The 26,286-nt window shown below is 37.4% G+C and overlaps 1 protein-coding gene across 2 annotated transcripts in view; it reads right to left on the bottom strand.

The window, feature by feature from the left end:
- The window catches only part of LOC120234048 (zona pellucida binding protein), a 111,347-nt gene that overhangs the window by 31,326 nt on the left and 53,735 nt on the right, over positions 1-26,286 (bottom strand). For both annotated transcript variants that reach the window (XR_005528970.1, XM_039235668.1), the window contains exon 7: positions 5,517-5,694. Coding sequence is in view for 1 of the 2 variants with exons in the window: in XM_039235668.1 (XP_039091599.1) it covers positions 5,517-5,694 (178 nt within the window). In the remaining variant the exon portion in view is untranslated. The remainder of the gene's footprint in view (positions 1-5,516; positions 5,695-26,286) is intronic.

The raw sequence follows: 26,286 nt of genomic DNA, 5'->3' as shown, positions 1-26,286 counted from the left end.
GGGAACAGGCCTTGCGTGACAAGTGTGACATATCTGTAGACTTCAGGGAATTACCCATGCAGCCTGCAGTGAGGGGAGCGACGCGGCCTCACTTTAAATGGCTGTAAAAGTCGGCTTTTTTACTTTTGGAAAAGTGACGCTCACAGTCCATCGAAAGACGTTCCAGAATGTCTATGATTCCACCTCTCTTGTGAGAGGGGTGAAGGCGGTGTGAACGTTTAAAATCGTAATGGAAGAGCAAACCAGAAAATATCCAAAGTGAAAATGCTCATTTTTTAAAATCAATACATTTCTGGAAATGTATACAAGGCAGTAACTCAAAAAATAAAAGCTGATTAAGTGTAATTGTGAATCACCTTTAACATAGTGGTGACAACAGGAAATAATCTACAGTTTAACAGAAAATGCTTAAACATTGCTGGCTGTTGTCGGCTAGCCATTTTAAATAAATAAAACCTGTTTGAGAACAGCAGAGTCATACAGAACGATGCTTCTAACTTAATGGTTAACAGGAAGTCAGTCATAATGACTTCATTATTCCCACTGGGCCATTACTAATAGCTGCTAGGACTGTAAATTTATGAAGACAAAAATCAAGTGAAAACATACAACAGTAAGTTTGAATTATAAGAGGAAAACACCCTTGTAAATTTTTTCTTCACAGCGCCTTTAACAACGGTGGTGAAGCTTTAGGGGAAAATTTAATATTTTTACATCTTATGAAGTATAACACATGAAGAGAAGAAAAAGACATACATGTACAATGTAATGAGCGTTTGCGCAGAACCCTGTCTGGAAACAGTATAGGCTGTAACACAGCATAGTGCCATCACCCTCAAATTTCTCCTGTGCCCCCTCCAATCACTGCCCATTCTGTCCCTCCAGAGGTCAACGCTCTTCTGTTTTGTGGTAGTGATGTCCCTGGGTCGCATGACAGCTTTGGCATTCAGGAATACCTCTCTATACAAGAGTTGAGCTATGCCTACGTTACGTGGATTCTGTGGCATTTAGCCTCTTTCCTGTAAGCGCTGCTAATAAAATGCATCCATGAGTGTGATCCCCACTCATTCACTGTCATTCCTGTCAAGCGCTCCATTGTCTGAACAGATCACCAGTTACTCATACGCTCTACCATCAGTGGACACTTGGGTTGCCTCTAGTTTGGAACTATTAGCAAATACGCTGTGATGAAACTTCCCTGAGCCAAACGCAGGTCACAGAACGTGTGCACCGCACCTTTACTACACCACCGAGCTGTTTTCCAAAGCAGCGTGATCTCCGCTCACTCCAGCAGAGTGTGGCTGCGCCTGGGCCTCCACCCCTTTTTGACACCTACTATGCTCTGTTTACTTCCTGCCAATCTCACAGTTGGGTAGTAAGATCTCATTCTGCCTTTAATGTATCATTTCCTTAATAACAGAACGTTTGAACATATTTTCACGTGCCCATTGATCATCTGGAATTATTCTTGCATTGTACATTTGTTCAAATCGTTTCCCACTTTTGAAAACTGTTTTTTGTCTTTTTGAAAAAGTTTTCTTATAAGTTCTTTAATATGCTCTGGGTACTGGTCCTTTGTCGGTTATATCCACTACAAATAATTTTCCCATCCTGTGAATTACCTTTTCTCTCTGCAGTGTCCTGATAAACAGAAGTACTTAATTTAGCAGAAAAAATTATCAGTCATTTTTTAAAATTAAAGTTGGTGATTTTTGTGTCTTTTTTGGGAATTCATTTTCTGATGCTACTGACATGATGATATTTCTCTACATTGTATTCTAACATATTTACAATTTTTGTTTACACATTTATGTCTATAACATGTCTGGGGGAGATTGTGAGTTTTTTAACTGCGTCCAATTTCATTTCCTTTCTATATGGCTTGGATTCCAGTATTGCTTCTCTGACAATTTTTGTTTTACATACTTAAAACCATGCTATTTATTATGTACTCACAAATTTAACAATATTACATTATTACATCTTCCTGGCAGATTTATTCTTTTATCGTCGTGTGATGCCCCTCTGTGTATCTGGATAGAGATCTTGCGAATTCTGTTTTGTCACTATCAGCTTTTTTTATTATGATTTTTCTTGGTTCTTTGATTTAAAATTAAAACAAAGGTTCAGGGTTGCATATCTGAGCAAGAACAATGTCAGAGTCTAAAAGACCTTATTAAAAGCAACTCTCTTAAATCATTCACTTTTGCTGCATAATTAAAGTACAAAGGCACAGAAGGTAGACTTTATTAATAAAATCATCTCAAGGTATTTAAATACTGTACCTATAACCTAATTATTTCTAACCACTCACTGACACGATATCACTAGCAAAGAGTTCCTTGCTTGAATTTCCCTGGGAGTCCCCAAAGCTTTGAATGAACAGCAGTGAATCTCATGTTCAGAGAAGGCAACAGAAATGAACAATATTACATAAACTATTACTGAGCTATACATTCAATCTGCAACAGTGAAAAATAGTCTGTTTCCCCAGTAGAAGGAAAGTTATCTTATCTGGGTACTGCCTTATCAATGCTACTATTCAAGCATTTAAAAAAGGTATTGCCCCACCAATGCTAATACTCAGGAATCTCAAACTTCCATGTGTATCAGAATCACCTTATCTCAGAAGAAGATGTCTGCTTTCCATACTTGATACATTTTTGAGAAAATCTTTAGGCAATTTTGATACACACCAGTTTGAAAACCGCTGCCATAGTTTAAAGAGGAAGAAAAAGAAGGTGAAGTGGGAAATTATGTCGAAAAATGTTATTTGACATATAGGTGTTTTTTTTTGAGGCAATTAAATAAGAATAAAATGGAGAAAGATAAAAACAAGATACACAGAGTTTTACAGAAATAATATAAACTACAGAAATCATCCAGGAAATCAAATTTCAGAATCTGTGTTTTAAAGAAATTATATTAGGAAACAATAGGATATTCTAGCTGGTCTTTCATTGTTTTACCTTTATAATTTATGAAAATATGTGACATCTAGATTTCACAAATGAAATTAGAATCTTCTCTCTTCAGCATCAAAATAATTGACAAAATCATGACAAAATTAAGCAATGCTAACTGTGAAATGAGGGGAGGGTTTTACAGTGAAAAGTAATTTAAAATGCTAAACAAATTAGAAGTGAGCAAGATAACATAGGTAGAAATGTTAGGTCTGCACCAGTATATAAGTAAGCCATCTTTATCTGTCATCTAGAGGTAAAAGTCGCAGCAGTGAAGTACAGCATCCAAAAAAAGAAGAAAACATCCAGTGTTCCCTTAACCAACTGCTGAGAAAGTAAACACATTTCTCTCACATTCTTGTCCCAATCAATCTTCTTTGTTTAAACATAAACTTGCTGTCTCTTCATTCTGGAAATAAGTTGTTTTACAAAGTACCTCATATGTTTTCATTTGCTTCTCTCTAGCATTCCATTTTATACTCGAATGGATTTAAGTTCATTTAGTATGTTAATTTTTCCTTGTAACCAGTGGTATATTTTATACTGCTTTCCAATTCAAAGAATGATCAAATGTTTTTTGGGCAGCATTTGCTCTCTAAAAATTCTGGAGGGATGGCCTCGTGTAATACAGACAAAAACTACTGTATGTGATGGTCACATTATACTTAATGAGCTCTGTTTTAAAAAGACAGCTCAGTCTTGCTTCACTCGTGTAACAGAAAAGATAACAGCACAAAGGTAATTCTAAATGGAAATATTTATTTACCATATGATGGCATAAAACGAAATTTAGCAAATCACTATAATAAGTATACTGAGCAATGATAAGGATCCCGTAAAACTGGAAAAATAAATTTCATTTCTCTCCTCCAGTCAAAGGTAGGACTCCTGCTGCCACATGAAAGTTGAACCCTTCCACTCTGCTCTCTCCAAGCCCTGCTAAGCCCAGAGCTTTCTTGATAGCAGCCCTCTAGCCCTAGTTATGCAACACACCCCAGCCCTCCAAAACCTGATGCTCCTTCAGGCCCCTTGCCTGGATAGTAACCGTGACCCCTGCATCTTCAAAGTCCTACCTCAAGTCTCACATCAGCCAGAAAACCAACCGTGTCTCAGTCACATCCTCTGAGACCCAGCCTATCTGTAACTCAGTTTCCTTTATATTTCCTTTTCATTCTCTTCCCTAACTGTTCTACGAATGCATTTCCTGTGTCTCTGAACTCTGTGGGCACAGACCACATGTCTGGGAGAACAAAACAATGTTTTAGAGGCGGGAAACATTTCTGAGGCTTGTAAGCTTCATTACATACTTCCCATGGGGTCTGCTGCCAGGAGTAAAGATGCATAACAAACTGTTTTAATTACACGGTAAAGTGAGAGAATCTGACAATTGTAGTATTATCCAAAATTTTACAAGTGCAAAAAAATTTGATGTGCCTCTCAGAGATTCAACCCTATTATTTCACTAGAAAAAGCTATGCTTAACTATTTCAAAATTCTTGAAATTAATGACATGCAAATATTTAAACTTTTTAGTTTATCTTAGGTCTTTACAGAGTGAAAATACACAAGGTTGCTAAACTACCAGGTTCTGGTTTAACTGTTTGGGATTTCCAGGCTTTCTTCACCATTGTCTGTGTTCCAAAGTGATGTACATAATCACAGATTATCCAAATAGTTACAAAGTTGGCACGTGTTTTATTTGTTAAATCTGTGTCATATTTCCTAAAATAATTTTTCAGGTATATTTTGTCAAATTTCATATCCTTAACTAAAAACTAACTCAGGGGGAAAAAAATGAAAAGTAATTTCTAGCCAATTAAATAAAGCAAAGCAAAAAGAAAATTAAGTGCTCTGTTATATGAAAAGGATCTGATTTAACTTAAGATAGAGAGTAGAAAAGAACAATCAGAGAAGACTGAATGAAAATGGTACTAATTTATTGATGTTGATATTAGAAAGCCTTTTAAAACTGAAGATTAATTGCCTCGTTCAACTTTTGAAAACAAAAATTCAAAGACTCTGACTCCATGAATTAACTCATTCTAAACAGCTTGTATAAAACTCTCTTCTTTAATAAGGAGAAGACAGATGAAAGCCAGATAGCTCAGATCCCTCAGAGCTCAGATCAAAAGTCAGAAAAACAACTGGTAAGAAAACAATTCATATACTTATTGCAAAAAAAGAGAAGGTAAAAATACAGCTAGTCTAGACTGTACAAATGTAAGCTCATCAATAACCGATTCTAAAAATACATCATTTGGCTCTTTTTAGAGTAAGTAAATGACTCACCCCTATTATTCGTGAGTCCTCCCAGACAACTGCCTAAGGCCCAGAACCCCTCTTTTCTAGAATGTTAATACGAGGCCCAAGTTAAGCCAGAATTTTTTCTTTTGTATCTTCAAGTTCATGTAGTCTTTTCAAACACACTGCTTAAAAGCAACTAAAGAAATATCTAAAGGATAGTAAAAAGAAATACTAGGCATTCACTTAGGCATCAGGAAAAGAAGGGAGTTTTCGTAAATATAAACCATGAAATTATAGTTCATTACATACCACAGCATTCAGGACATTTTGGATGTTTCAGGGTATTCATTCCATACCCTGGAAAGCAGCGATTAATCCATACCATTTGAAGAGTACCTTCAATATAGTATATCTCAGGCAATGGCTCTGCGCGTCTGCCTAGAACTTCTACTTGCTGATTAAAAAATCTCTCTATAAGATTTTTAGCCTAAAATTGAAATACAATATGAGAAAATTATTATCAGAAATAAGTGGAATTTTTGTACAAATAAGGCTGCTTACGTATTTAGAAGCAGTGAAAACAAATTCTTGAGGTCCTTATTTATTCTCGCATTCATAGGACATAAATAACATATAAAAATTCGAAAATGTCCCCTATAAACATCGAATTTCCAAATAGACTTCAAGTACAGCTGCAAAGAAACCATTTGAATATATAACCAGCATTTTGGTCCCTTTGGATTTCGAATAATATATGGATGGGTATGAGCACAATCAAAACAGCTCTTTGGAATTAAACATACTCTCAGAAATGTAGTCCAACAATTAATGTGCTTAAAAATGTACTTTAAGAATCTTTAAAAAGCATATCCTTTAAAAAGGAATACCCTCCACTCTTTCCACAAAGAAAAATCAAGAGGAAATACGGTAAATATTAAAATTTCCACCTCTGTGCTCCCAAAATTAAATTAACAAAGTAATTAAGACATCATTCTGATCAATAATTAATTACCTTTTTGTCTGTAATAGTTATTCTGGAGTGACTCTTAAAAATAAGAGGCTTTTCGGGGCGCCTGGATGGCTTAGTCGGTTAAGCGTCCGACTTTCGCTTAGGTCATGATCTCGCGGTTCGTGGGTTCGGGCCCCGCGTCGGGCTCTGTGCTGACTGCCAGCTCAGAGCCTGGAGCCTGTTTCAGCCTGTGACTCCCTCTCTCTCTGACCCTCCCCTACTCACGCTGTCTCTCTCTCTCTCCTAAAAATAAATAAAACATTAAAAAAAATTTTTTTTAAAAAAAATAAGAGGCTTTTGTGCTTTCCAGTGTTAAAGCATGAGGTAGGGCCATGAGTTCAAACCCTCTACGAGCCAGTTAGTTCTACTCAATTTTATGCTCTAACTTGTAACATCTAATCTGGTCAGGAGTAAGAATTAAAGGACTCATGCTGATCTCTAACCACTGAAGGTGTACCTTACTGATTTCTTCACATTTCTTGCAAATTGCATTCCTTGCACGAAAATTTATTTTAAATAAATATACCAATGTTTGCAACATTCTGCATTTTAGGCAAATACTCTTATTCTATTAGTCAATTACTTACCAGCTTTCTATAGTTTAAATGGTTTGCTTTTGATTAAGCTTTGGTAAATTTTGTTGGTGACACATATTTGTTTGGTTTATTTGGTGAAACAGAAATTTTGGGTAAGGGAAGTACTTAAGAATTAATTAGATATAAATCTGGTATCTAATTAGCCATATTTAAATGCTAGACCATAATTAAAAGTTACAGGAGCATAGTCATAATCACTCAGCTTCCTAATACCACTTCAAAAAAAAATATCAATGCAACTAAACATGGGAAAATCTGATAGGGACCAAAATGATCAGATAAATTAGATTCCTATTTCCTATTTTCCATCTAAGAAGAATAAGGATAGATCTCTTATTTGATAAAAAATAAAAAGGCAAAAAATGTCTTGAATTATTAATTAAATTTTTTATACTAAGTATGCTGATGGCTGATGTGGGGTTAATTATTTGTATCAAAGGGTGAAACTGACAAATTCTCTGAGTGGGTAAGGATGATGGATTTTAACGTTAAAACTTTTTGGATCAGTGTGGATGATATAAGAAGAAATCATAGTTATAGAAACTCTCTCTAAGTTAATCATCTGGTCTAAGATATAAAGAATTCATCTGACTGAATAAACATCAGACTTCCCAGTCCCTGCTACTCCCCCTTCACCACCCTCAAAGAAACTTTAAAGAATGATTAAGCATATATGGGAGGACCATGTTCTACAATGACTGGTCATTGATTCCAGGAAGGGCTGGACCGAAAGGCCATTACTATCTCAACAATGAGCAGCTTGTAAAGTGTATGAACTTTTACAGAGAGAAGTTGAACAGCTTGTATTAAATACCACAGTTTGCTCACTGACCATGCCAACCAAGTTAGGTTCCTGGAAGGGCTTTAATATTTGCTTCCTACATTAAGCATTACATTAGCCCAGCAAGCCTAGAAGGCAATAACTAGTTAATATCATAGGAGATCTATAATAGGTAACGCATATCATATGTTATACAGGACCAGGGTCCAATTGGAGGTCCAATATCTACTAGGGGAGAACTGACATCTATCAGGTATTAAGATATTACACCTGTAAGTTAAAGTCCTCCCCAAACCCTTGGTTAACACCTATATTTGGAAATCTCTGTGGAAAAACAACTATGGTCATCAGTTGGGGATGGAATTAAGAAACAAACAAGAAGACAGAGCTTAAAGGTATCTTGGATGAAATGGACAGAACTGTGAATTTGCACAAAAAAGATCAGAGATACTGGCGCTGAGGGAGCAGGTGAAAGGATATCCCATCTCCTAAGAGAAGGTCCCAATGGAGAGCTATAAACAATGATTAAACAGAAACACAAAGTCGTCCTCACGGCGGGAACACTGTAACATGGATACCGTGTACACATCAGTGAGTCGGGCACAGAACTTGGCGGGTAAAGCTCAGCCTCAAAGCAAGAGCAAAAGCAAGAGGAGGAAAGTAAAAGGCCATACAACAGTTTGAGATCCATGGACGTTGGAATCCATTCCTGAGAGGCACACTGGATCCCAGCACTTCAGAACAGAGAAGGTTAACTCTGCAAGGTGGAGAGACTTTAACCTTGCTTGCCAAAGACCAAAGAACCTACTCTCCACTCTGCAATGTCACCGAAGTGCTGGCTGTTTGTTCCAAAGGGATTCAACTTGCACCAGAAAACCAGGCTCTTAAGAAGAAAGATTAAAGGCAAACTGAGAATTTAATCAGAGATTTGAATGGTCATATTAAGAATTTTTGAAGTAGTATATTTCTAATTGACATAAGCAAGTTACAGGCGGTGGGAGTACAGAAATGACGTTTCAAGATATAAGAAACTAGGGCACCTGGGTGGTTCAGTGGACTGGGTGTCTGACTTCGGCTCAGGTCATGATCTCATGGTTCCTTAGCTCCCTGCTGTCACACTGTCAGCACAGAGCCCCCTTCAGAACCTTTGTCTCCTCCTCTCTGCCCCTCCCCCACCTGCACTCTCCCCTCCCCCTCCCAAGAGCTACAAGAAACAATTTGCATTTTCAACTATATGGCATACTAGATATCTTGAAAAATCCTCCTGCTAAAAATCACCTAACTGAACATATTTCAACAACGAGAGAAAATTTAAAAAGCAAAGGAAAAGGACAGGAAGAGACAGAGAAGAGGCCAAAAAATGAGGAAAAAAACTACAAACGTAATAGTAGCTAAATTCCTGACTCATTTCATGCCAGTCTGAGTACTCCAAAGCATTTAATTTACCAGCCTAAAGAGATAGGGGGAAAAGCCTTTTAAACCTGTTAAAAACAGAAAAACTCTGTAAAAAAAAAGAGCCAAGAAAAACATTCAATCACAAAAGGGAAATAAGAGGAAAGCTTCTCTCTATCACAGCTGAGGGGGGGAAGGGGACAGGAAGAGGGCTATGGAGGGGAGGGAATGGGGGGGGGGGACAAAAAGTCCCCTGGGAATTCCTACGTAAGGGTTTGCTTTCAAGGGGGTTGGGTTTTTATTGCATTTCCTGTGTGGGCTAAGATCCTGGCGCTAGAAGTTAACATAAAATGTGGCTTTTATTTTTGAGAACACCCCTGGAGAGAGAGGCAGAAGTAACCCCAGAAGTCCTGTAGAAGCTTACCCACCACTTAAACAAAGGGACTGTCTGCTGTAAAGGCTGATAAACACGACTTCATCGACCGGAACTATAAGGAAAAGGATGAAATGAGAAGCAAAGGAAGAAACAGCGAACCACCAAATTAGATCATCAAGAAATTCACGCAACAGAATTTCAGTTACCTAAGACACAAAAGTGATATGCAATATGTTTAAAATAAAGACACAAAAGTGATATGGAAATATGAAAAAGGAAATGTATACCATAAAGAAAGGTAAAGTACATTTGTGAAATGACCTCCTTAAACTACAAATGATAAATGGCTTGCAAAATGGAGTGAAATTAAAAACTCAAAGGGCAGACTGAACATCAGATTAGGCCCGGGGGAGGCAAAATAATGTAATACAATAAATATCTGAGATTACTTAGAATATAGAACATAAAAAAGAAAAAGGTAAGACAGTAGCAGAAATATGGAGAAATCAATGAAATCATCTAAAACATATTAAAAATAGAAGTTCTGGAGAAACAAATGGGGCAAAGGGTAATTTTCAAAGTTAATCCAGCAGAAACCTTTCCAGAACTGATGATGGTAATGAATACTCAGATCTCAGTGGGACAATAAACTCTGGAAGAAAAAAAAATGACATGAGAAGGATGGACTGAGATACAAGGAGGAAAAGTATAGAAATGGATAAAACTGTTGGTATATATAAACAGACATTGCAATTATGAAACAGTATTAATAATAAATGGAAAAAACTTTTAAAACAACTAAAATACTGTTTAAAAAAACATAAAAAATGATCAGGTCATCAGAGGTATAGGTCTTTATGTCTCTTGTACTGTTTTGAAAATAAAATAAAATAAGTAACTTTTGGTTCTGCTATCAAGAATACATTTTAAAATTTGAAGCAAACCCACAAAAAGAGTAAGAAAAGAATAACATCCAAATAACCAAGGAAAGATACAGTTAAAAAAGAAAGTTTAATCAACTCAAAACATATATATAGGGAAGGAAGAAAACCTGAAGAATAGAAAACCAGTGTAAATGATATGTAGTGGAATGACAGAAACCAATCTACATAAAGCAGTAGTTTTATTTGAAAACAATAAAGCAATGGATAAGGCAAATATGAAATAGAATTTTTTTTACAAGACATAAAGCACAGTCAACCAAAAGAAACCGGAATAAAAGGGAAAAGGTTACAAAGAACAGATGGAACACCCCCCCCCCCATCCAAACAGAAGGGTGTTGTATTTAAACCCAAACATAATTAAATTAAATATAGCTGATCTAAATATTCCAATTAAAAGGCAGATATTGTTATCTGGACTTAAAAGATTGTTAACTAGATTGTTAATTTGGACCCCAAAAGAAAGACATCAATAAGATGGCAGAACAGAAGGTCTCAGTTTTCACCCTACACAGAAACACTGTTGGACAGTCACCATGGATGAAAACACTTGGTAAGAATTCTTCAATATAGCAGAAATGTTCCAGCATCCCCAGGGACCACAAAACCCAAGATCAGATACACTGAATATGGTTGGAAGAACAGTCTCACTTTGACTACATTACTGCTCCCCTGGGCCAGCAAAACTCAAAACCCAGAAAGATCCCTCTGGCCCACAACTTACCCCATGGGGGGAGACAGTGCATGTGAAGGTCTGGCTTCCCAGACTGATGGGGCACTGCCCATGAGGCCTTCTCCTGGAGGTCTACTTCTCTGTCTGTACTCAGAACTCAGAGGAAATCAGCAAGGCTGGATCATCAAGGGAAAGCTAAGAATAAGGAAAAGGGATGGAGTTCGTTGGAATGAGCCAAGACACAAAGAACTCCAACAGATGGTACACAGAGCTAAGCAACCAGTGTGAAATTCAGTAACAAGTGTCACTCTGCAAAATTTGGAGAAGGTATACAAACCAGAAATTCTCTTCAGGAAAGAAGGAGACAAATGGCGCTTGTACTCATTGGCCAAGAATGTAAGTGGACTGCCTTAGGGAAAAGAGAAAGGTGACCCTTTGGGCAGTTGGCATGCCTTCACAGGCTACACAGGAGCAAAAAAAAAAAAAAAAAAAAAAAAAAAAAAAAAAAAAAAAAAAAAAAATCTTTAAATATTTTCTTTAGTAGGGTGGGAGAGAAATGGTAACGGTACAAGGCCCTGGCATTTCAGGGCATCACCAGAGGGAAAAGGACTGAGTTGCCCCCAAACACCTGATGTAGTTCTCAGCACCCAGCATGGCTCTGTGGGATTGAGAGAAGGAATACAATTCTAATACATTTCCCGAGAGAGAGAGAGAGAGAGAGAGCGCAAGCGAGCTAGGGGAATTCAGCAGGTGCGTCCACTGAAAGCGTTTGAGAGACTCCCCTCCGCCCTCCCCCCGCAAGATATTTTGTCAGGTCATTCCCTCTCTAAAGCAAGACCATAAAGATTGGAGGAAGTGGCAATTTGTTTAAATGGGCAGACACCAACCAAGGCTACCAAGGCCACAAATCATCAGGGAAACAGGACACCATAAAGGAAGGGCAACAACAACAAATAAAGCTCCAATAGTTGACTGCAAAGATGAAGATCTGTGAACTGCCTCACAGAGTATTCAAAGTACATTTAAAGCAGCTCAGTAAGCTACAAGAAAACACTGAGAGATAACAAGCAAAATCAGGAAAACAAGACATAAACAAATAAAAAGTTCAACAAAGGGACAGAAACCATAAAAAAAAACAAACAAACAGAAACTGGTATGAAGAATATAATGATTGAACTGAAAAATTCAATAGAGAGCTTCAAAGGCAGACTTGATGAAACAGAAGAAACAAACAAACAAAATCAGCAAACTCACAGACAGATCATTTGAAATTATCCAGCCTGAGAAGACAAAAGGAAAACAAAGTGAAGAAAACCCACAAGACTCATTTGACATCATCAACTAAACCAATAAATGCATCATGAAGGTCTCATAAGAGAAACACAAAGAAATTAGAAAGCTAATTTAAAGATATAATACCAAAGAACTTACTAAATCTGGGGATAGAAACAGACATCCAGATTCATGAAGCTTAAAGAATTTCATATGGGTTGTACTCATCAGTACTACTGCAGACACCAAGAAACATTACAACTAAACTGTCAAAGTTCACAAAGACTGAACTATGAAACCAGGCAGAGAAGAGCAACCAGTGAAATAAAGGGTACTCCCCCCCTCAAACACCTAAAGATACCATCAGTGGATTTCTCAACAGAAACCTTACAGGCCAGAAAAGTGCGTAATAATATATGCAAGTGTAGGAAAAAAAAGAAACCGCCAACCAAGAATACCATACCCACCAAAACTGCCCTTTAATAATGAAGGAGAGAGGAGAACATTCAAACAAACTGAAGGACTTCGACACCACCAGAAGCCCCAGCATCTGAGCGAGAGCCTTGCCTTGCAAGAGGTGTTAAAGGGAGTTCATCAAGATGAAGTAAGAGGATGCTAGATCGCAACATAAAAAGAATGAAAAGTGTAAATCTCACTGGTAAATGTAAATACATATGCAAATACAGAATAATGTAATACTGTAAGGGTGACACACAGATCATATTTAAAGCCAGTAAAAAAGTTAAAGACATAAGTATTAACAATAAGTGTAACTACAAAAATTTGTTCATGGATGTACGATACCAAAGATGTAAATTGTGATACTAGCAACAGTGTCTGGGGGGCAATAAAATCATAGAGTTCTCATATGCAATTAAGTTAAAACAGACTGTTATAAATATAAAATTTATATATAAGCTTCATGATAACCACAAAGGAAGTATCTAAATAAAAGAGTCAAAGCATATCAATACAAAAAAAAATTCACCAAATAACAAAGGAAGACAACAACAGAGGAAGACAGTAACGACTACATAGCAGACCAAAAACAATTAACAAACTGGAAATAGTAAACCCTTACCTAACAATAATTACTTTAAATATAAACAGATTAAACCCTCTCATTAAAAAACACAGAGTGGCTTTGTGGATAAAACAAGATCCCACTCTAGGTTGTGTACAAGAAAGTGACTTTATATTTAAGGGAATTCATAGGCTGAAAGTGGAGGATGAAAAGAGATCTGCAGATGAAAACCAGACAGCAAGGATGCTGTACTTAACATCTGGGGAAAAATCCCCTTCGCATAATAAAAAACTATCATAAAAGACAAAGAAGGTCATTATATAATGATTAAAGAGTCAATTCAATGGGAAGATATAATAATTATAAATATATATGCATCAAACACATATGTTTATATAAACATATAAAGCAAATATTGACAGAACTGAAAAAAAAACCATGACATCAATATATAATATTAGAAAACTTCAATACTCATATGTTTGCACCTATAGGAGGATTAGGAGGAACTTGACGGAGGAACAAGGGTGAGAAGAAGGTGGGAAATGGTGGGGGAAAGGGAGAGAGGCAAACCATGAGAGACTCTTGAATGCTGACAAAAACTGAAGACTGATGGATGTGGGGGGGAGGAGGGATGGGCATGGAGGAGGGCACTTGTGGGGATGAGCACTGAGTGTTATGTGGAAACTAATTTGACAATAAACTATTTGTAAAAAAAAAAGAAAACTTCAATACTCAATTTCAATAATGGATAAAATATTTAGACATGCAATCAATAAGGAATCATCAGACTTGAATAACACTATACACCAAGCGTATATATTTAACAGATATATATAAAACATCCTATAAACAATCATGTTTTCAGACACATTATTCACAGAAGCCAAAAAGTGAAAGTAATCTATATGTCTATCAGTGGATGAATGGATAAAATTTGTCATAAACTTAAAATGGAATGTTATTTGGCCTTTAAAAGCAAGAAAATTCTAAGACATAGTAAAATACAGATAAATCCTAAGAACATTATGTTAAGTGAAATAAGCCAATTACAAAAATTACTATACTACTGAACTTATATGCAGTATGTAGAAGATTTAAACTCAAAGGAACAGAAAGTTGAATGGTGGCTGCCAGGACCTGGAGAAGGGGAAATGGGGAGTTAACGCACCCGACCACCAACTAGTGGAAATACTGCACAGAAAACCAGCAAGACTCTAAAAAGACATAAACAGTGTTATCACCCAATATGATATAATCATCATACAAAAGAAGCCACCCAACAAGAACAATACACTCAAAACATAGATCATGTTTTGAACCGTCTAACAAAGCTCAACAAATTTAAAAGAAATTAAATCAGTGACATCCTTTGAGTAAATAACCAGTAGTGCGACTGCTGGATCATAAGGTAGTTCTATTTTTAACTTTTTGAGGAACCTCCACACTGTTTTCCAGAGTCACTGAACAGTTTGCATTCCCACCAACATTGCAAGAGGATTCCCCTTTCTCCACAGTCTTGCCAATATCTGTTGTTTCTTTGTCCATTTTAGCCATTCTGACAGGTATGAGGTGGTATCTCACTGAGTTTTGATTTACATTTCCCTGATGATGAGTGATACTGAGCATCTTTTCAAGTGTCTGTTGGCCATCTGGATGTCTTCTTTGGAAAAATTCTGTTCATGACTTCTACCCATTTTTAATTGGATTATTTGTTGTTTGAGTGTTGAGCTTGATAAGTTCTTTATATATTTTGGATACCAACTCTTTATCAGATATGTCATTTGCAAATATTCTCCCGTTCTGTGGGTTGCCTTTTAGTTTTGTTGATTGCTTCACTGTGCAGTAGCTTTTTATTTTGATGTAGTTCCCAGAGTTTATCTTTGCTCTTGTTTCCCTTGCCTCGGGAGACATAGCTAGTAATAAGCTGCTACAGCCAATGTCAGAGAAGTTACTGATTGTGTTCTCTTTAAGAACTATTATGGCTTCAGGTCTCACATTTAGGTCTTTCATCCATTTGGAATTTACTTTTGTGTATGGTGTAAGAAAGTGATCCAAGTTCATTCTTTTGCATGAGGCTGTCTAGTTTTCCCAATGCCATTTGTTGAAGAGACTGTCTTTTTCCCACTAGATATTCTTTCCTGCTTTGTCAAAGATTAACTGACCATGTAGTTGTGGGTCCATTTCTGTGTTTTCTATTATGTTCCATTGATCTATGTATCTATTTTTGTGACAGTACCATATTGTTTTGATCACTACAGCTTCATAATGTAACCTGAAGCCTGCAATTGTGAAGCCTCCAGCTTTGGTTTTCTTTTTCATGGTTGCTTTTGCTATTCAGGCTCTCTGTGGTTCCAAATTTCAGAATTATTTGCTCTAGCTCTGAGAAAAGTACTTCTGGTATTTTGATAGGGATTGCATTAAATGTGTAGATTGCTTTGGGTAGTATGGACATTTTAACAATGCTTGTTCTTCCAATCCATGAGCATGGAATGTTTTTCCATTTCTTTGTGTCTTCTTGAATTTCTTTCATTGGTGTTTTATAGTTTTCCGACTACAGATCTTTTACCTCTTTGGTTAAGTTTATTTCTAGATACCTTATAGGTTTTTGGTACAATTATAAATGAACTGATTCCTTGACTTCTGTTTCTACTGCTTCGTTATTGGTGTATAAAAATGTAACATATTTTTGGACGTTGATTGTGTACCCAGAAACTTTACTGAATTCGTGTAATCAGTTCTAGCAATTTTGTGGAGGAGTCTTTTGGGTTTCCTATATAGAGCATCGTGCCATCTGCAAATAGTGAAAGGATACAAAAACACTGACTTGAAGGGATACATGCATTCCAATGTTTATAGCACCATTATCTACAATAGCCAAATTATAGGAAGAGGCCAAATGTTCATCAACTGATGAATGGATAAAGACGACGTGGGTATCTATATAGAATGGAATATTACTCAGGCATAAAAAAGAATGAAATATTCCTATTTCCAGTGATGTGGATGGAGCCAGAAAGTATTATGCTAAGCAAAATCAGTTAGAAAGACAAATACCATATGATTTCACTCACTTGCAAGTTTTAAGAACCCAAATGAACATAAGGGGGAAAAACAGAAAGAAAGACAAAGCAGGAAACAGACTATTAACCCTATTAACCACGGAGAATAGGCTCCTGGTCACCAAAGGGGAGGGGGCAGGGAAATGGGGGGAACAGGGCATAGAGATTAAGGAGGGCACTTGTGATGGGCATTGGGTGTTGTACAGAAGTGATGAATCACTGAATTCTACACCTGAAACTGATATCACACTGTATGATAGTTGGAATGTAAATAAAAACCTGGAAAAGTAAAATGCAATCAATGACATATCAAAGTACGTGAGACAGAGCTAAAGCCAAGCTGAGATGGAAATCTACAGCATGAACCTTTCTATGAGACAAGACAGAAGAATATAAGTAACCTGTCTCAAGAAGCCACAAGAATACTAAGACAAGGAAGGAAGGAAACAGAGAAAAGGAAATAATAAGTTGGAAGTCAAATTTAATGAAATTGAAAACAGGGAAACAATAAAGTCAATGACACAAAAAGCTGATTCTTCATAAATATCAATAAAATTAATAAAGGTCTAGCTAGAGTGACAAAAATAATAGAAGACCCAATAGAAATATCATCAATGAAGTGGAGAGTATCACTAAGAGGCATTAAAGGTCACTAACAGAAGAAAATTCCACACAACTCTATGCTCAAGCAAAGGACAACTTAGAAAAGGATTAATCTTCAAACACCAAACTATAAAAATTCAACTATAATAAAAACAATTATCTGAATAGCTCTATAACTATTAAAGAAACTAAACATATAAGACAAAGCTCCCTAAATATTAATATCCAGGTTTCACAAAATGCCATCAAACATTTCAAAAATTAATGCCGAATTTAAATAATTTCTTTCAGAAAATGGAAGGAAAAACTTCTGACTTTATTTTATGAAGCTAGTATTGCCTACATACCAAAACCAGACAGAGCCTGTATTAAAGAAAAACTATGGGGGCGCCTGGGTGGCTCAGATGGTTAAGCATCTGACTTTGGCTCAGGTTATGATCTCACAGTTTGTGAGTTCTAGCCCTGGGTCAGGCTCTATGCTGACAGCTCGGAGCCTGGAGCCTGCTTTTGATTCTGTCTCTCACTCCCTCTCTGCCCTTTCCCCACTGGCAGTCTGACATTCTCTCTCTCTCAAAAATAAATGTTAAAAAATAAATTAAAGAAAAACAAGGGACTAATATGTCTCTCATGAATTTATATGCAAAAATTCTCAATATAATATTAACAAACTAAATCCGTGTATAAAACATATACAGCATGACCGTGTGTGATTGATTTCAGATATACAAGGTTGCCTCAATATTCTAAAACCAATCAATGTAATCCACATATCCACAAGTAAAAGAAGAAAAATCATGTGATCGTAACAATTAACTCAGAAAAGTCTTAGACAACCTCCAATACTTATTGTTAATAAAAATTTTACCAGATTAGGATTACAGGGGAACAGTCTCAAAATCATTTACAAAAAGCATCTACAGATCACCTACAAGAAACATCAAACTTCATCCCGAAAGGATGAATCCCTTTCTCCATAAGCTCAAGAAAAGGAAAGGATGTCTACTCTCACCACTCACATTAAACTCCTAAACCACTCAACACTTTAGCTATGTCAAGAAGTTAAAAATATCAATAAAGAGGCAAACATCCAGCAGGAAAGGAAAAAAATAAAACTGGAGATGATATGATTATCACCAAAGGAAATCTCAAAGAATGCAAAACAGTCCACAATACAAAAGACCTCCTAGAACTAATATGTAAGTTCAACAAGTACCTCAGAAACAAGGCCGACACACTGATAAAATGCATTACTAGGTACGAACAGTGAACATAAAGAAACCAAAATTAAAATGCAGTATTTCTTTTTTTTAAGTTTATTTATTTTGAGAGAGAGAGACAGCAGTCATGTGTGTGCTTGTGCACGGGAGAGGGACAGAGAGAGAGAGGAGAGAGAGCATCCAAAGCAGGCTCTATGCTGCCAGCACAGAGCCTGATGTGGGGCTCAATCCCAAGAACCATGAGATCATGACCTGAGTCAAAATCAAAAGTCAGACACTCGGGGTGCCTGGGTGGCTCAGTCAGTTAAGCATCTGACTTCGGTTCAGGTCATGATCTCATGGTTTGAGCCCCGCGTCGTTCTCTGTGCTGACAGCTCAGATTTTGTGTCTCCCTCTCTCTCTGACCCTCCCCTACTCATGCTGTCGCTCTCTCTCAAAAATAAATAAAAAAAACATAAAAAAAAAAAAAAAGCCTGTCACTCCCCCAGGTGCCCCAAAACACAGGTCATGCTAGCAGGTTACGTTTGCTAAAAATTACAGAAAGACAATTTAAAAAATAACCAAAGACTTAAAAAGATGTTGAGACATACCACATTCATGGATTGGAAGAATGAGCATAGTAAAAGTGCAAGTTATTCCCAAGCTTATACAAAGGCATATCTTGCAGAAAGCGTGGGTTTGGCTCCACGACCACTACAATAAAGTGGGAATCACAATAAAATGAGTCAAATGAAGTTTTTGTTTTTCCTGGGCATACAAAAATTATATTTACACAATATTGTAGTCTATTAAGTATGCAATAGCTTTATGTCTGAAAAACCAATGTACATATCTTAATTAAAAACAACTCTATTGCTAAGAAATGTTAGCCTTCATCTGAGCTATCAGAAGTTGTACTTTCTGCTGGAGGAGGGTCCTGCCTCAATGCTGGCGGCTGCTGACTGATCAGGGTGGCGGCGGGAGGATGGGGTGACCATGGCAATGTCTTAAAATCAGACAACGCACTTTGCTACATCGACTGACTCTTGCTTTCATGAATGGTTTCTCTGCCGTTTGACAGCATGTTACCCACATAATTTCCTTCAAAATTGGAATCAATCCGCTCAAACGCAGCCACTGATGCTTTACCCGCCAAGCTGATGGAATGTTCTAAATCCTTCATTGTCATTCCCACAGTCTTCACAGGAGTGAATTCACCACGAGTAGATTCCATTGCAAGAAACTGCTTTTTTGCTCCTCCCTAAGAAGCAACTCCTTGTCCGTTCAAGGTGTATCACAAGACACGGCCATTCAGTCTTCAGGCTCCGCTTCTGATTCCAGTCCTGGCTGTTTCTACAGTGGCTTCTTCCCTTGAAGTCTGGAACCATCAATTTCTAAAAACATGCAATATCCGTGAAGCGCAATAAAGCAAAACACAATACAACGAGGTGTGCCTGTGCAGGACTGATGAACAGAATTCCTACAAAAATCCCAAAGGTTTTTGTACACATACACAAACATATTCTAAAAAGTACTGAGTGGTGCACAGATACTAATACAGTGAAGACACTCTTGAAGAGTCAGGAATACAAGGTGATGAGTGACTGCCCATCATTAAGGCGACAGTATTGGAGACAGTGAGATTTTGAGGGAGGCATAAACACAAAGAAAGGAAAATAATAAAGAACTCAGAAGCAGAGCCACACAAATATTCTCAACTAGGATTTAACAAAGGTGTACTAAAGTTATTCAGTGGAGAAAAGACAGCATTTTTAACAAATGGTGGAGAAATGTGACACCCAGAGGCAACAACAAAAATAGCTTTCCCCTAAATATCATGCATAAAGCAAAAACTAACTGGAAATGATCACAGATACCAATGGACAATGCAAAATACATTTTAAAAAGGGAGAAAACTCTTCAGAATGTAGGACTATGCAGAGCTCTTATATTTGACCCCAAAAAAAGTACAACTCATAAAAGGAAAAACTGATACACTTGAGCTTATAAAAACAATGCACTTTTTTCCTTAAAAACCCATGTGAAGAAGAGAAGCTAAAATGTAGGAGAAAATATTTACAAACAACATCGGAAAAAGACTGTATCTAGAACAAACGAAGAACCCTCTTCCCTCAACAGTAGAAAAGTAAACAGGTTAGAAAAGGAGCAGCAGATATTTCATCAAGAAGGACATGCACATGGCGAATAAGCATGACAAAAAATGATCAATGTCATTAGCAACTGGAGAAATGCAAATGAGAACCATCATGGGATATTGCTAAATCACTTTCCGGGTGGGGGGAGGGGGGGAGAAAGGAAACCACAGTTATCCACCACCACCTGCGGATCGGACGGAACACGGAGACGCCGGACCGCTCACGCACGGTTGACGGGAACATGAAATTAACTATGTCACCCAGAATTAGTCCTCCAAAACGGTTGATTATTTTCCCATGTAACTTTGTACACAAAGTTTATAAAAGCGTTAATTTTAGCAGTCAAAACATGGGGTCAGTCCAGATGTCCTACAGGAGATTAAAAGCTAAACAAGCTGTGGTCTACGCACCGTGGATTTGCTAACTCAGCAAAATAAAGAACAAGCTACTGACAGATGAACCGCCCTGGATGGAAATGTAGGAACTTCTGCAGACTGAAAAACACCCAACCCCTAAAGGTTACAGTCTCTGTGATTCCTTTGTTGTTGTAACATTTTTAAAATGACGAAACTGTGACACTGTTCTCCACTGGTGTGTTTGCAAGACGCCACCATGGGGAGACACTTGGCAAAGCGAGCAAAGAAATTTTCTCGGTAATATTCTTACAACTCTCTCTTACTTCAAGCTCTCCATATTTTCAAGTAAAATAAAAAGCTGAAGGAGTTCCTCACCGCCAGACTGGCCTTATGAGAAATGAGGAAGGGAGTTCCTTAGGCTAAAACGAAAGCATGCCAATTAGGAAAAGGAAAACATGTGAAAGTGTAAATTTAAAGGAGAAGGCGAAATCCACAGTGGAATTCTGAATAATCTAGTGTTAACAGGTTAATCGCTTATAAATACAGTCTGAGGAACAAAAGCAAAAAGTGGTAAAAAAAAAAAATAACTATAATCATAATAAGTATAGGAATTAGTTAATGCATACACAAGGTAAGGAGATTTAAATAGAGGGGCGCCTGGATGGCTCAGTCGGTTGAGCCTATGACTCTTGATTTCAGCTCAGGTCATGATCTCACAGTTCATGAGTTCAAGCCCCATGACGGGCTCTGCGCTGGTAGTGCGGAGCCTGCTTGAGATTCTCTCTCTCCTTCTCTCTCTCTGCCCCTCTCCTGAGCCCTCCCTATTTCAAAAATAAGTAAACATTAAAAAAAATATTCATTAAGGGGAGTAAAAAATATAGAACTTCAGAATGTACATGGACTTTTTTCAAGTTAAAAAATTTTTTAAGTTTATTTTGAAAGAGACAGAGCATAAGCAGGGCAGGAGCACAGAGAGAGAACAGACAGAATCTCAAGCAAGCTCCGTGCTGTGAGCCCAGAGCCCAATGTGGGGCTCAAGCTCAGAACCACAAGATCACGACCTGAGCCAAAATCAAGAGTCAGATGCTTGGGGCGCCTGGGTGGCTTAGTCGGTTAAGCGTCCGACTTTCGCTTAGGTCATGATCTCACGGTTTGTGGGTTCGAGCCCCGCGTCGGGCTCTATGCTGACTGCCAGCTCAGAGCCTGGAGCCTGTTTCAGTCTGTCACTCCCTCTCTCTCTCTGACCCTCCCCTGCTCACGCTGTCTCTCTCTCTCCTAGAAATAAATAAAAAAGAAACATTAAAAAAAAAAAAAAAAAAAAGAGTCAGATGCTTAACAAACTGAGCCACCCCGGGGACCTCAAAATGCATGTGAACTTAAGTTGTTATCAGCTTAAAACAAGATGTTATAAGATGTTTTATGTAATCATCTGTAAAAACCAAGCAAAAACCTACAGTAAGTACACACAAGAGAAAGAAACCTCCATATACCATTACAGGGGCACCTGGTGGCTCAGTCAGTCTGACTCTTGATTCGGCTCAGATCATGATCTCACTGGTGAGACTGAGTCCTGGGTCAGGATCTGTGCTGGGAATGGAGCTTGCTAAAGATTCTTTTTCTCCCGGTCTCACTGTCCCTCCCCTACTAACGCTCTCACAGTAAATAAATTAATAAACATAACTTTATAGAAAATGTTCAAATCACAAGGAAAGTGAGCAAGAGAAAAAGAAAGGAAAAAAGGAATTACAAAAATCAATAAGGAAACAGACATACTAGACCAGAAAAACTTGACAGATAAAATACATTCCACCAAGTAGCTGCAGAATAATACACTTTCTTCTCAAGTGAACATGACTCATTCTCCAGAACACATCATATGTTAGGTCACAAAAGAAATCTGCATAAATTGAAAAAGACTGAAATCTTACGAGTACTATAATCCTCTTTTCCAACCACGAGGGAATGAACAGGATGCCTATCACAAGAAGAAATCCTGAAAACTAACAAATACAGGAACATTAAACAACATGATACTAAGCAACCAACAGGTCAGAGAAGAAATCAAAAGAAAAATTAAAAACAATCTTAAGCCAAATGGAAATTGAAATATAACATACTAAAACAAGAATGCAGCAAAAGCTGCTCTATGAGGGAAGTTTATAGCGATAAATGCCTAGTGTCAGATATAAGAACTATCTCAAACCAGCTAACTTTATACCTCAAGGAATAGAAAAGAACAAATGAAGCCCAAAGGAAGGAAGAAAGTAGCAGAAAATAATAAAGATCAGAGCAAAATAAATGAAAGACTCCAAAAAGACAATAAAAAAGTGAACAAAGAGCAGTTTAAAACATAAAATAAACAATATGGGCTTTTACCTACACTCATGAAGAAGAGAGCAGATTCCAACATAAAAAATCAGAAATGAAAATGGAGATATTACATATGATACCACAGAAATGCAAAATATCATGAACAATTATACACCAACAAATTGGACAACCCAAAAGAAATGGATAAATATTTAGAGACATACAACCTACCAAGAATGAATCACGAATAAAGAGAAAATATGGACATATCAATTACTCATAAGGGAACTGAATCAACAATCAAAAAACCTCAACAACAAAGTCCAGGGCCAGATGGCTTCACTGGTGAGTTTTACCCAAAATTTAAAGAAAAAAATTAATACCAATTTTTTTTTCAAAGTCTTTAAAAATACATACAAAAGGAGGGAACAAGTTCGAATCCATCTTACGAGGCCAGCATTACCCGCTACCAAAACCAGACAGGGACACTACCAGAAATGAAAACTGAAGCCAATATCCTGGATGAACCAGCAGACAAAGATCCTCTACAAAACATGAGCAAACCAAACTCAACAGTACATTAAAATGATCACACATCATGATCAGGTGACATTTACCCTAAGGCTACAAGGAGGCCTCAACATAAACAAACCCATCAGTATGATACACTGGATTAAGAAAATGAAGAATAGGGGCGCCTGGGTGGCTCTGTCTGTTAAGCGTCCGACTTCGGGTCGGGTCATGATCTCACGATTCGTGGGTTCGAGCCCTGAGTCGGGCTCTGGGCTGACAGCTCGGAGCCTGGAGCCTGCTTCAGATTCTGTGTCTCCCTCTCTCTCTACCCCTATCCTGCTCACACTCTGTCTCTGTCTCTAAAAAATATATAAATGTTAAAAAAATAAAAAATGTTTAAAAAAAGAACATGAAGGATAAACACCATATGACCATCCCAGTAAGTGGTTAAAACTCATCTGACAAGGGGCGCCTGGGTGGCTCAGTCGGTTAAGCATCCGGCTTCGGCTCAGGTCATGATCTCACGATTCGTGGGTTCGAGCCCCAAGTCGGGCTCTGTACTGACAGCTCAGAGCCTGGAGCCTGTTTCAGATTCGGTGTCTCCCCCTCTCTCTGACCCTCCCCTGCTCATGCAGTCTCTCTCTCTTTCTCTCAGAAATAAATAAAACATTAAAAAAAATCATCTGACAAAACTCAGCATTCATTCATGATAAAAATTTTCAATGAAGTGGATTTTGAGGAAATGTACTTCAACATAACAACCCCCCAGCTGACACAGTCAGCAGTGAAACTCTGAAAGTCTTCCTCTGAGATGGGAAAAATAGGAGGACGCCCACTCTCGCCAGCTTGATTCAACACAGAACTGGAAGCACCAGTCAGAGCAAGGAAGAGGTACAACAAAGTCACAGGCATCAAAGGAGCAAAAGGCATTTGAATTGCAAAGGAAGAAGGACTCTATTCGCAAATGGATAATATTATACATAACAACCCTAAAGACTCCAGCAAAATAAAACAAAACAAAATAAAACAAAACCCAAATGAATGCAGAAGAGGTGCAGGTTATAAAATCAACATACAAAATTAGCTTCATTTCTATACTTTAAAAATAAAATATCAGAAAGATAAACTAAAAACAATCCCATACGCAATTACAAATCAGAAAGAATAAAATACCTAAAAATAAATTTAACCAAGGAGGTGAAAAACCTACGTCCTGCCAACTACATGACAGTAATGAAAGAAAGTGAAGAAGCCACAAATAAATGGGAGGACAGTCCATGCTCATGGGTTGGAAGAATTAATATTGTCAAAATGTCCATACTACCCAAAGCAGTCCGCTTATTAAACGTAATCCCTATCAAAATCCCCATGGCATTTTCCATAGAAATAGATCGAATGATCCCAAAATTTGTATGAAACTGCAGAAGACCCCGAATAGGCAAAGCAATCTTGAAAGAAAGACATAAGCTGGATATAGCACACTTCTAGATTTCAAACTATATTACCAATTCATAGTAAATACCAAAAATGTATGGTATCGACAGAAAAACATACACATAGATCAATGGAACCGAATGCACAGACCAGAAATGAACCCACACGTGTACGTTTAATTAATTTACAACAAAAAAGCCAACAGCATACGATGGGGAAAGGAAAGTCTCCTCAATAAATGGTGCTTGACAACAGGCAGCCACATGCAAAACAATGAAACTGTACCCCTCTCTTACGCTGCACACAAAATCAACTGAAAATGGATGAAAGACTTGAATGTAAGACTTGAAGCCATAAAACTCCTGGGAGAAAAGATAGGGGGTAAGTTCCCTGAGATCGGTTCTGACAATGACTGTTTTGGACTTGATACCAAACACCAAAATAAACGAGTGGATCTGCAGCAAACCTAAACGTTTCTGCAGAGCAAAGAAAACCAGCAATAAAAAGGCAACTATGGAATGGAAGGAAACACTTTCAAATCATATATCTGTAAAGGGGTTAATATCCAAAATATATATGTAAGAACTCAGACAAGTCAATAAAAACAATGACAAAAAACACAACATGGGCAGATGTTCTGAACAGACATTTTTCCCAAAAGAGAACTTACAAATGGCCAACCCATACATGAAAAGGTCCTCAGTGTCAGTAATGGTAAGAGAAAGCAAATCAAAACGACGATGAAATATCGCCTCACACCTGTTTAAAAAAAAAAGGCTATTATCAAAAAGACAAGAAATAACAAGCACTGGCAATGACGATGAGAAAAACGAAAACCTTGTGGCTGTTGGTGGGAATGGAAATTGTACAGGGACTACAGAAAAACAATAGAAAAGTTCCTCAAAAAATTGAAAACAGAACTATCAGATAATCCAGCAATTTTACCTCCAGGTATATATCCAGGAAGTCACTATCTCAGAAAGATATGTGCACCCCTATGTCCACTACAGCATTTATTTATATACCCAAGACATGGAAACAACCTAAGTGTCCATCGAAGGAGAAACAGGTAAAGAAAATATGGTGTGTGTGTGCATTTACACACACATATGTATTTATAAACACACACACACTGTGTATATATGTATGTGTATGTGTATATACATCTATGCAACTATAAGTAAACACACACACATACACACATGTAAAATAAAAGGAAATCCTACCATCTGCAACAACATGGATGGCTCTTTGGGACACTGTGCTAAGTAAAATAAGATAGAGAAAGAAATATTGTATGACCTCCTTTATCTGTGCAATCTTAAAATAATGAAACTTGGGCAGCGTATGGGATGTGTCAATAGGTGATAAAATGGCACAAAGCT

The sequence above is a fragment of the Hyaena hyaena genome, unplaced genomic scaffold, assembly GCF_003009895.1.
Source record: "Hyaena hyaena isolate Hyena2069 unplaced genomic scaffold, ASM300989v1 scaffold_101, whole genome shotgun sequence".
Lineage (NCBI taxonomy): Eukaryota > Metazoa > Chordata > Mammalia > Carnivora > Hyaenidae > Hyaena > Hyaena hyaena.
Note: the sequence above shows the minus strand (reverse complement) of the source record. Positions and strands in the feature narration are given on the sequence as shown.